At 37.1% G+C, this 12,421-nt stretch overlaps 1 protein-coding gene across 11 annotated transcripts in view; it reads right to left on the minus strand.

Moving 5' to 3' along the window:
• Positions 1–12,421, minus strand: part of TPX2 (TPX2 microtubule nucleation factor) — a 73,315-nt gene that overhangs the window by 12,043 nt on the left and 48,851 nt on the right. For all 11 annotated transcript variants that reach the window (XM_072631634.1, XM_072631636.1, XM_072631638.1 and 8 more), the window contains 3 exons: positions 10,024–10,162; positions 8,970–9,186; positions 552–647 (listed from right to left, as the gene is read on the minus strand). In XM_072631634.1, coding sequence (XP_072487735.1) covers positions 552–647; positions 8,970–9,186; positions 10,024–10,162 — 452 coding nt within the window. The remainder of the gene's footprint in view (positions 1–551; positions 648–8,969; positions 9,187–10,023; positions 10,163–12,421) is intronic.

A 12,421-nucleotide genomic window follows, 5' to 3' on the forward strand; every position in this document is an offset into this window, starting at 1 on the left:
AAGAAACTAGCCTGATCAATGACAGTGTACACATACTGACTTCATGAAACTTTGCCACGCAGTACATCTGTTGGAACTCAGACCCCTGGGGCAAAAAGAGATCAGACAGATGACACCCCTTTATATGACTTTTAAGAGTCCACTGCAGCTTGGTAACAGTCTGTGTATACTCCAGGACAGGGTTTAGAAACCTAGAACACCATGTACCAAAGACCGCATAATGGCCAATTAATCTCTACTACTCTCTCTCTACTAATCTCTACTACTACATCTCTGAGTGCCTTGCTGAGTTGTAAATTGATCCATTGTGTACAGTCCCCTCAACTCTCTCAAGACCTGATGAGGCCATGTACATACAGAGCTGAGCACATATGTATACTCACGACAACAGCCCTCTACATAGCAAACCAGGGGCTTGAATTTCTGAACTCATTTCTGAAAAGTCAATTCTAGACAATGGTAAACTCTGAACTCAAGCAACTATAGGAAGGTTACATGTTTGAGGAGAAAAAGTCAGTGGATTGAATCCCTGCCCACCCCCTCCAAATCACCTCTTCTTCTCTGGTGAATACACGGACTCTGTTCTTCAGGGCAAAGGCAGGAGATCTGGGGATTGTGGTAGGGAGCTTCTTCTTCTCTGGAATGCCCTGGAAGGGGAGAAAAAAGGGTACATTAGCTAAGCGGCTGAGCCTACCACAAGGTCTTCCAGGAAAATATTGTGCCCTGATGCTTACATACCAGCTAGTCACCTTCCTAAGTACCTACCCAGAGAACCTTGACTAACATCCAGACACTACAGAATTAAATGACTCCTTCAACATTAAATACACACAAGATAATCAGTCTCATTACTTTACTGACACACGTGGTTCACTCATTCATTGTATTCACCAGTCATGGCTCATAAATCATTTAGAATTTACCAAAAAGAAATGTTATAAACTTTATTCTTAGTTACAAGGGAAGGTTCTTGAGAGGTAAGGAGAACTAATCTAAAAACAAAAGCCACCAGCCAAATTTTAAAAAGGTCTTTATAAAAAGTAACCCTGGGCCTAAAGACAATTCCAAGAGAAGTTCCTAAAACAATTCTGAGCAAAAGTGACACTGATGAAATAAAAGGTACAGGAGATAGAAGGCTGCACTCGGAAACTTGCCACAATGGGAAACTGAGGGTCAAATTACATCTTAAGGACGGTATGGGGGAAAAGTGCCAAGAAGTGTAGGCATTCAAGATGACAACTCAATGGCAAAATATTTTTATACTTAAAAGGTCCTAATGCATATATTAAGGTACCATTCCCTGCGGGGTAGCTAGGTGGAGCCTTGAAGTTAGGAGGACCTGAATTCATATCCAACCTCGGACACTTACTAGCTGAGTGACCTTAGCAAGCCACTTAGCCCTGACTGCCTCAAAAAAACAAAACAAAACAAAAAGATATCATTCCTCCCTCCTAAAATAATAGAGCCTTTCATCAAGACTAATACAAAGTTTATAAAATAACTCTGAGGGAGACTTCCAGAAAAGTATCATTACGCTTCCTAGAGAAAACCTACAAATACTAGATAGATCATATTGCAAATAAGAGGAGCTAGCAAGGAGCTAGTCTATGGAATTAGACAAAAATTGTAAAACCTTTTACTTAGAGCAGAGGTTCTTAATCTTTTTTGTACCATGGACTTCCCCCTCTGGCAGTCTGGTAAAGCCTAGGGACCCCTTCTCAGAATGTCTTTAAAGGCATAAAACAAAGTATGAAAAATTTCCAAAAAGATTCATTGTATTAAAACAGCTTTTACTACGTTAATTTACAGAATATTATTTATTAATTTAATGTATGTTGGTAATACTTTTTTTAAAAAAAAAGTTCATGGACCACAAGTTAATAACCCCTGATTTAGAACAAATGTCAATAATAATAATAATGGTCAAGAAAAATAATGAAAAAAAACTAGCAAAGAAGGTGGGAGGTAATATTATTAGATCTCAAATCAAATTTTTTTTATGTTTATTTATTTCTAGTTTTCAACATTCATTTCCACAAAATTTTGAGTTCCAAATTTTCTCCCCATCTCTCCCCTCCCCCTGCCCTCAATCTGCCCTCCCTCCTATCACACTCCTCCCTTCCCTTATACCCATCTTCTCTCTTCTCCTGTAAGGCAAGATAGATTTCTCTACCCCATTACCTGTGTTTCTTATTTCCCAGTTGCATGCAAAAATAATTCTCAACATTCGTTCCTAAAACTTTTGAGTTCCAACTTCTCTCCCTTCCTCCCTCTTCCCACCCATCCCCAATGAGAGGGCAAACAATTCAATATAGGCTACATATGTGTAGTTTTGCAAAAGACTTCCATAATAGTCATGTTGTGAAAGACTATATTTCCCTCCATCCTATCGTGCCCCCAATTTACTCTATTCTCTCTTTTGACCTTGTCCCTCCCCAAAAGTGTTTACTTCTAATTACTCCCTCCTCTCATTTGCCCTCCCTTCTATCATCCCCCTTACCCCACTTATCTCCTTCTCTCCTACTTTCCTGTAGTGTAAGATAGATTTTCATACCAAATTGAGAAGGCATATTATTCCCTCCTTAAGCGAAATGTGATGAGAGTAAGCTTCACTTTTCCCCTCTCACCTCCCTCGTTTCCCCTCCATTGAGAAAGCTTTTCTTGTCTCTTTTATGAGAGATAATTTGCCCCATTCCATTTCTCCCCTTCTCCTCCCAATATATTCCTCTCTTTCCCCTTAATTTTATTTTTTTAGATATCATCCCTTCCAACTCAACTCACCTTGTGCTTCTCTGTCTATACATATGTATATAATCCCTCAAACTACGCAAATACTGAGAAAAGTCTCAAGAGTTACAAATATTATCTTTCCATGTAGGAATGTAAACAGTTCAACTTTATTAAGTCCCTTATTATTTCTCTTTCCTGTTTATCTTTTCATGCTTCTCTTGATTCTTGTGTTTGAAAGTCAAAATGTTCTATTCAGCTCTGGTCTTGTCATCAAGAATGCTTGAAAGTCCTCTATTTCATTGAATTTTTTCTCCTGAAATATTATACTCAGTTTTGATGGGTAGGTGATTCTTGGTTTTAATTCTAGCTCTTTGACTTCTGGAATATCATATTCCAAACCCTTCAATCCCTTAATGTAGAAGCTGGTAGGTCTTGTGTCAACCTGATTGTATTTCTACAATACTCAAATTGCTTCTTCCTAGCTGTTTGCAATATTTTCTCCTTGACCTGGGAACTCTGGAATTTGGCTACAATATTCCTAGGAGTTTTCCTTTTAGGGTCTCTTTCAGGAGATGATCGCTGAATTCTTACCATATCTATTTTACCCTCTGGATCTAGAATATCAGGGCAGTTTTCCTTGATAATTTCATGAAAGATGATGTCTAGGCTCTTTTTTTAATTATGGCTTTCACGTAGTCTCATAATTTTTAAATTGTCTTCTCCTGGATCTATTTTCCAGGTCAGCTGTTTTTCCAATGAGATATTTCACATTTTCTTCTTTTTTTTCATTCTTTTGGATTTGTTTTATAATTTCTTAGCTTCTCATAAAGTCATTAGTTTCCATCTGCTCCATTCTAATTTTTTTCTTCAGTGAGCTTTTGAACCTCCTTTTCTATTTGGCTAATTCTGCTCTTTAAAGCATTCTGCTCACTGGCTTTTTGAACCTCTTTTGCCAATTGAGTTAAGCTTATTTTTAAAGATGCTATTTTCTTCAGAACTTTTTTTGGGTCTCCTTTAGCAAGCTGTTGACTTGCTTTTCATGATTTTCTTGCATTGCTCTCATTTCTCTTCGCAATTTTTCCTCCACCTTTCTTAGTTGATTTTCAAAACCCTTTTTGAACTCTTCCATGGCCTGAGACCACTGAATATTTATTTTGGAGGTTGTGGATGCAGAAGACTTGACTTTTAGATCTTCCTGTGATGGCATGCATTGTTCTTCCTCATCCAAAAGGATGGAAGAAAATACCTGTTCACCAAGAAAGTGGCTTCTATAGTCTTATTTTTTTTCCCCCTTTTTTGGGCATTCTCCCAGCCAGTTACTTGACTTTTGAGTTCTTTGTCAAGAGGAGGGTATACTCTGGGAACCTGTAAGTTCTCAGTTCCTCCAAGGTGGCATAATCAAAGGAGAGGAGTTTACTGCTCTCCTGGCCTGCACTCTTGTCTGTGAGCAACCACAAGCACTCTGTTCTGTCCAGGATCTGCCAGTAGGGTTCCCTTTCCAAAGCTTCCACCAGCTCCACCAAGTCAGCCAGCACTCCTTCTCACTTCAGGGCCGCCACTCAGGGCTGAGATCCAGATCAGTGGTGCAATTCCCCCAGGTGCTTTAGGCTGAGGGTTCCTAAAATGAATGCTGTGCTGCAGCAGCTGCTGCTGCCCTGGGCTGCTGGGGCCAGACCAAGTTCCCTTCTCACACAGGTGAAAGTGCTTTCTCACTGACCTTTGAAGCTGCCTTTGGCATTTGTGGGTTGAGGGATCTGGGAATCACAGTTGTAGCCGGGGATTCTTCTCCTGAGCCTGCTCCAGTCCAGTCTGGTCCCTATGAACCACAAGGCCAAGCCTGAGCTGTGCTCCGCTCCACGCCGGGTGCAATAGACCTTTCTTGTTGGCCTTCCAGGCTGCATTGGGCTGGAAATCTCTTTCACTCTGTCATTTTATGGCTTCTGCTGCTCTAGAATTTGTTTAGAGTCATTTTTTACAAGTATTTTATGGGCTATGAGGAGGAGCTTCTACAGGTCCATCCTTCTACTCCACCACCTTGGCTCACCCCCCTCAAATCAAATTTAAAGAGTAGTAATCAAAATTACTTGGTGCTATACGGACTCATTCGTACTTCAGTATGAGCCAGCAAAGAGAACCAAGAAAATAATACACATAATAACTACCGAAAAAAAAAATGCAAAGAACAAAAGTCTGAATGCCATGTGATTATAATAACTAAGTTTGAGTCCCAAAGAAGAATTATGAGAAAGTACCATGTCCTTCTTTCAGTGGTGAGAGACTATTAGTGTGAAACACTAAATATGCTGTTGGACTCAGTTTTACTGGGATGTTTTTTTTTTCTTTTCTCTTTTTTATTCTTAGTTACAAGGGATGGCTCTCTGGGTGTGAGTGGGAGAAGAAACAGTCTAAGAAATAAGCTATTTGGTACTGCTTAAAAAGACTATCACTTACCCAACAAACATAGTATGTGCTAACCAAAGGAGATACAGGGACAAAAGAGAAAGTTTCCAGAACCTACAATCTACCCAACATGTGTATCTCAGTACATAAAACTAGGTAAAAGATGATGAGAGGGAGAAGGCACTAGCAGCTAGAGGGATTAGAAAACTCCACATAGGAGATGAAGCTTGACTACAGCCTTGAAGGAAACTAGTGAGGTGAGGAGGGAGTACTTTCCAGGCATGGGGGATAGACAGTCAGCAAGGAAATGGAATACTGTGTGTGAACAAAACAACAGTTTAGATTCAGATATAATAAACTGAAGGCATTTTCAACTCCATCTCTTTCAACTTAACTTATGTCTTCAACTATGAGTTTGAGTTCTTTTTATGACCTTAAAGTGTTATTCCTCTCTACTTAAAATTTCATTTCTTCTGGGCTTGAGTAATGAGCTATAAGTAAAAAATTGTAAAGAAGGAATGTGGGAACAAGAAATGCTGAAAAGCCTTGCAGGTAAGAATATGAAATTTAAACTTGATTCTGAAACCTAATGGGAATCTAGGGGTACATATGGGCAGACATGTAGTATCAGTGAAGGGAAGGGATAATTTTAGTAGAGATATTTTGAAACTGAATTGAGGAGTGATATGTAGGAAGACTAGGGATAGCAAGTACATTCTTGCATACCTCCCTGAGGTAATATTTGCTCCACGTCTCCCCCCTACTCCCTTTTTTAAGTAGTATTTTTTTAGTCCATGGCTCTAATACAGTTATCCAGAATCATGCTAATGAGAACACTCCACCTTAATTAACAGTTCATGTTAGCCATCTATCTATTTGTACCCCTTGCTCTCAACCCCACGTATAAAGCAGTTAATCAGTATATGTACCTAGTTTTATGAAACTGTTATCTGATCAACAAACATGTTCCCAAGGGTCTCTGTATAAGGTTCTGAGCTTGTACCTTAGCCTAACTGGCTATAAGGAATACCAAGAAGTAATAAGAACGGTCTCCTACCTTTAAGAAGCTTATTGTATACTTGGAAAGGTATATAAAAATATAAATAAAACATATCCTCTATCCCACATACACTTTCCTGAAAACCATAAATCGAAAAGGCATCTCTTTCTATTTTCTTTGATTTTTTTTTTTAATATTTTATTCTATGTTTAGGTTCTTACCCATTTGGGGTTTGATTCTTTTGGAATATGGTATAATATGTTCAGATCATAAGCTTATTGCAAAATTTAGATTTAAGTTGAAAAAAGTAGTGAAAACTATCAGACCATGTAGTTTTTTAACCTAAATAACATCCCTTATGTGTATGTGGTTGTTGGATTAGAAAAGGTCAGTTTACTGGGTCCAGTGTCTCTGGAAAATACAGCAACTCAAAATAACAAGTTCAAAGGACCCCTTAACAACAAAAGACAGTAGTTGCTAGAGAACTAAGAGATTTGGTAGGCAAAAAACAAATAAAAAAACAGAACTCTTAGCACTGTCAAGGCCTTATGTGATCTAGTCAGTTCTCTCATTTTACTGAAGAGAAAAGGGACCCCAAAAGGAAAAATTATGTACCCAAGGTCACTCAGTCAGAACTAGAGCCCAAGCCTTCTGATTTCGAGTCTACCTGCATTCGTCAAAATTAAAATATTTACACTGCAGATCATATACAGAAATTTGGCCAAGAACAAAGAGTCAAAGTAAGATCACTGCACAGCCACAAGAGCACATCTTTGAAAGAGGTCTGACAAAGAAAAAGCAAAACTAGACCTAATTAGAAGAGATAATTAAGGAAACTACATTTTGCTAAAAGGTACCACAGACAAGCAAGTAATATCAAAAATTTTTACACAAGTTTCTCTGACAAAGGCCTCATTTCTCAAATATATAAAGTATAGAACTGAGTCAAATTTTATAAAAATAAGAGCCATTTTTCAATTTTTAAATGGCCAAAGGATATAAATAGGCAGTTTTCAGATGAAATCAAAGCTATCTATAATCATATTTAAAAATGTTATAAATAACAACTTATTAGAAAAATTCAAATTAAAACAATTCTGAGCTACCATCTCAACCAATCAGCAGTGACAAATGCTGGAGGAGATAAGGGGAAAATATGTACACCAGGCCTGCACAACCTGTGGTCTGTGGGTTGCTTGCGGCACACCAAATGATCTCCTCTACATGCAAAAGATGTTTTCCTCTACATTTTTCACAGGCCACCAGAAAGCCTTTGGCAGACCGTAGGTTGTACAGGCATGATGTACACTAATGAATTGTTGGTGGAGCAGTGAACTGTTTCAACCATTCTGAAAAACAATTTGCAACTATGCTCAAAGACCTATAAAACTGTGCATACCCTCTGACTCAGCAATATCACTACTTGGTCTATATCTCAAAAAAATCAAGGAAAAAGGAAAAGGACCCATATGTACAAAAATATTTACAAGCAGCTCTTTTTGTGATGGCAAAGACTGGAAATCAAGGGGATGCTCATCAACTGGGATATGGCTGAACAAATTATGGCAAATGATTATGACGGAATGCTATTGTACCCTAAGAAACAACAAGGTGGGGTAGTTTCAGAAAAACATAGCAAAGACCTATATGTACTGATGCAAAGTGAAGTGAGAAGAACTAGAATTTCTGTACAGTAACAGTAATGCTGTAATGATGATCAACTGTGAAAGACTTAGCTACTCTGATCAATACAATGATCTAGCACAATTCCAAATGATGAAAACTGGTATCCATATCCAGAGAGAAAAATGATGAATTCTAAATGCAGAGTAAAATATAATTTCCTCAAGAATTTTTCCTGATTTTTTGTAAAAATATGGCTAATATGGAAATATATTTTGCATGACTTCACATGTATTACTGACATAATATTACTTGCCTTCTCAGTGAGTGAGGGAAGGGTAATATGGAATTCAAAACTTTAAAAGAATGTTAAAAATACATAATAAATTTACCAAAAAAGAAAAAAAAATGAGATAAATGCCTTATAAGTCAGTACAATCAACAAAACTATGAATCTGCTAGAAAGTGTTTGTTTTTCTAGGTCGGCAAGAACAGTCAGGGCTTGGGGCTGGAAGGCGACACCTTGGGCAGACCCTTGCACTTTGGAGTCAGGAAAATCAGAGTGTGAATCCCAGCTCCAATACATACAAACTATGAGACCATAGAGAAGTCATTTAACCTCATTCTCTCTCAGTTATCCCATCTATAGAATGGAACTAATCATAGCAACTACTTCATATGTCTGTTGTAATGGTCAAATGAGATAATGTATGTAAAACATTTTGGGACCTTTAAGAGAAGCATAAATGCTGGCTACAATAATTATAATTTAAGAATTATAATATACTAATGTGGTTATTTATATATTTATAACAATTATAAATATGATACAATACACAAGATAATTACATTAATATAATGTATTATAAGGTATTTTATTGTTCATTGTTATATAATCATTTTCTTCTTCATCATTATCATGATTATTAATAAATTGTTGTCATAATCTTTGAGAATACCTCCATGTTAGAATGATAAATCAGAAGAGAATGAATGGCCTTTCTTTACCATACTTTTAAAAAAATCTACCAGGAATTACAATTAACCTGACCCAATTAATACTATACCCCAAAAGCACCTCAACCTGTTCCCACATTGTTAAAAACTAAAACATAAATACAAATCCTACCAAGTTGGCACCCAATCTTATTATCTTATTCAATTTCTGGTTCTCAGACACTTTATTTACATGTAAGAAAGTAAAAAAAATTCTTACCACAACATCTTCCAAAATCCTGGTAGGACAAGGCCTAGAATGAAACTCAAAGTGATCTTCTTCTGTCTTCTTCTTTGCCTCTCGCTCCTGTATCCTTTTGTCAATTTCCAGGTCAAACCCAATAGCTTGAGTGGGTGGCTTTACAGGAGGTTTCTTTGGCAAGATGGGCCCACCTTCAAGGATTCTGGAATCAAGTTCCCGTGCTTTGAATTTGTATCTGTGAAATGATTAATGGGATTTCAAGAAAGTTAAAAAAAATAAGATTGTGTCAAAGGGAAACAATAATCATGGAGATTTCATAAATAGTACATTTTAAATTTCATTAAAGTATTAATAATCATGGATAATTAATAAACTAGCAATACTGCTAGAAAGGAGAAACTATCATATAATGTCCTAACACTTAGTTACTCCATAGAATGGGACTCTTCTTTACTCATAGTAACACATGCTTCTCTCTTTTCCATAAACACTAAAATAAAACATTTTCTATATTCCATCTCAACAACACTTAACCTTAGCTGACTGGATGGCATTAGCCATAACAAGACACTGGATATTAGAAATACAGTTAAGTGGGAAGACTACTAGAAGACCTGTTCTGCCTCCTGATAGCTGAATAGCTATGAGAAAGTCACTTAACCTCACTAAGCCTCAATTTTCTTATCTGTAAAAGGGAACAACAATATTTGTCCTATCTGCTTCACAGAGTCATGAGAATCAAATAAGACCTCTCTAATGTACTTTGTAGCTGCCAAGCACTACACAAAAGTAAGCTACTGATATAGCTGCCTAAAAGTAAAATTTACACAAATTAAGCTGGAAGACTACCAAGGGTTCTTCTTAAGTAACATCTAGCTTTTTCTTTTCCCTCATCCCTCCAACTCAAACCTGACTCCCCAGTTGCTGCCTCCGTTATTTGTCTCCTCACCTTGAGGCTGGCTGAGGAAAGGTCACGTAGTGTGACTCTTACAAACAGGATTCTCGCAACTACCAGCTAAGGAAGGACATCAATTGTTAGAGCTAGATTTCTCCCTGTTCTGTGGAAACTTACTGCTGAATTTTCTCAAGTTCCTCTGCTTCCAACTCTGCCGTGCTCTTGCATGTTATAGGCCTTGTGCGTTGCTTAGTTTTAAATACAGGAGTCTGCGGGTTTGTTATCTTGAGCACTGATGGTTTGGAAGGTAACAGACCTAGAAAGTGAAACCACAGAAATGTCATTGGATCCTCTGTCATCACAGGGTCTCTAGGTAGGTGATGCCTAGGTCACAATATAGACCATCTTTCTATAGATAACTGTAAGGAGTAGATGATGCCTTGGCATATTTTAGCACTGTCTTTACTACCATCCACTCTATCATTCCACTCAGGGGGAAAAGCTTCTCTGACATACGTAAAACATCAATATCCTTTTTACTATAAAACAAACAAGAGTCACTTGTATTAGACACTGCCCCCCCCCCCCAGTAGCTAATACAGGTTTCCATATTTATCAACAATTTCTACTACTTTGCTTATGATCACCACGAACAATATGTTTATTCATTCAAGTTCAAGAAAAGGTGTTTCAATGCTCAATGACTATGACTATTTCTAGTACTGTGAATTCCCAGGAAATAGACATTCATATCAGAGAAAAAAAATTAAATTTTCCAAAATCAAATACAGGACTTTTTTCTTTTAATTCAGTGGTTCCTCCATTTTCATAATTATTTAAAACTACCACTCTGCCTAAGTATCACCTTCTACACTAGCTTAAAGGCTCTTGCACTGGAAAATATAAAAATATTTGCAGAAATAACGAACAAGTCTGAGGATCGGCCTAAGTCAGTAGAGGTCTGTCACCACTAGAATGGCCACTGAGTGATGAATTTTATGGCTGTAGCAACCTATGAATCAATTAAAAATACAAAACATCCCTAGGTCCTGTGCAGTCCCTTTCTATTTCTTCAGTGATAGCAGCAAAGTACTAAAAATGGAAGTAGAAAGTGCTAAGAATACATTTTTAAGACTACCTATAAAGATTAAGGTTAAGTATTGGTACTACGAATGGGAGACATTTTCACTGTAACTAAAACCCACACAAAGTCAGTCACCTTACAAAGTGCCCTTCTATTAATTCATTCAGCAAACATTTATTAAACTTCTATTATGTGCTATGTACCATGCTAGGTCCAGAGAATGCAAAGGCAAAAACACACTAGTCCCTGCCCTCAAGAAGCTTTTATTCTATTAGCTCACATTAGGAAACAAGTGATGGGGGGATAATATAAATGAAACAAATTAACATACTGATAAACAGCTCAAAGAAGGTAAGTGCTTTTAAAATCAGTAGCCAGGATGATCTTCAAGTGTCACATGATTATGCAGTGATGGAAGGAACCTTACATGTCAACTAGTTCAATCTCCTTAGGAAACTGACAATCAGAGAGATAAACTGACCTGTTCAAGGTCACAGACCACCTGGCAGAATTAGAACCCAGGTCCTCTAAGTACGATGATCTTTCAACTATAATGCATTGTCTCCTTTAAGAAAGTTTCTACATATTTACCAAGAGATAATATTCTTTTAATCCTAATTTATTTTAGAAATCAAAACTAAATGTCCTTCAGATTTCCAAGTTAGACTAACCTGCTAAGCTCATGAACAAAATAATATGTGGGGGGGATAGCTATGAATCCTAGCCTCACTAAGAGAACTTTCTTTTATTTTCAGAGCTCATTTTATGATAGCAAAAAAACTAGAAACTAAGGGGGGAAAGGGGAAATTTTACCCAGGAATCAGAGAAGAGCTAAATAAATTGTGGTATATTGTGCTGTAAGGAAGGAGGAAAGGGACAGCTTTTGAGAAACCTAGGAAGACCTCTATGAACTGATGCAGAGATGAGGTGAGCAGAACAATTTATACAATAACAGCTTGTAAAAGAGAAACAACCTTGAAAGATTTAAGAACTGTGACAAATACAACTATCATCCATGATTCCTGACAACCAGTGAAAACAACCACTACCTACATGCTAGCATAGAGGAGATGGACTCAGGGTGCAGTATGAGTCCTAAAGTTTTTGGATATGGGCAATGAGGGAATTTGTTTTTGCCTGACTGTACATATTTGTTACAAAGGCTTTCCTTTTCTTTCTTTTTATTCAAAAGGGAAGGACAAGATTAGAAAAGAAAAATCAATTTATTCATTAATTTTTTTTAAAGTTCATTTCTCTTGTGAAAAATTCCACTGAAAGGTTTTCAAATGAGTATCTTTGATTTTTCCAAACAAAATAGCTTATGACTTACTGACAATGGGGCACATTATAGATTGCTAATTTCCAACGTGCAGTACTGTACCAATCAATAAACCAACATAACTACTAAAAACTGAATAAATGGGTATGGTAATAATAGCAGCTACCTCCCAGGGTTGTCTTGAGGAACAAATGAGGGAACATTTATAAAAC

Source organism: Notamacropus eugenii, chromosome 1 (genome assembly GCF_028372415.1).
Source record: "Notamacropus eugenii isolate mMacEug1 chromosome 1, mMacEug1.pri_v2, whole genome shotgun sequence".
In the NCBI taxonomy this organism is placed as follows: Eukaryota; Metazoa; Chordata; class Mammalia; order Diprotodontia; family Macropodidae; genus Notamacropus; species Notamacropus eugenii.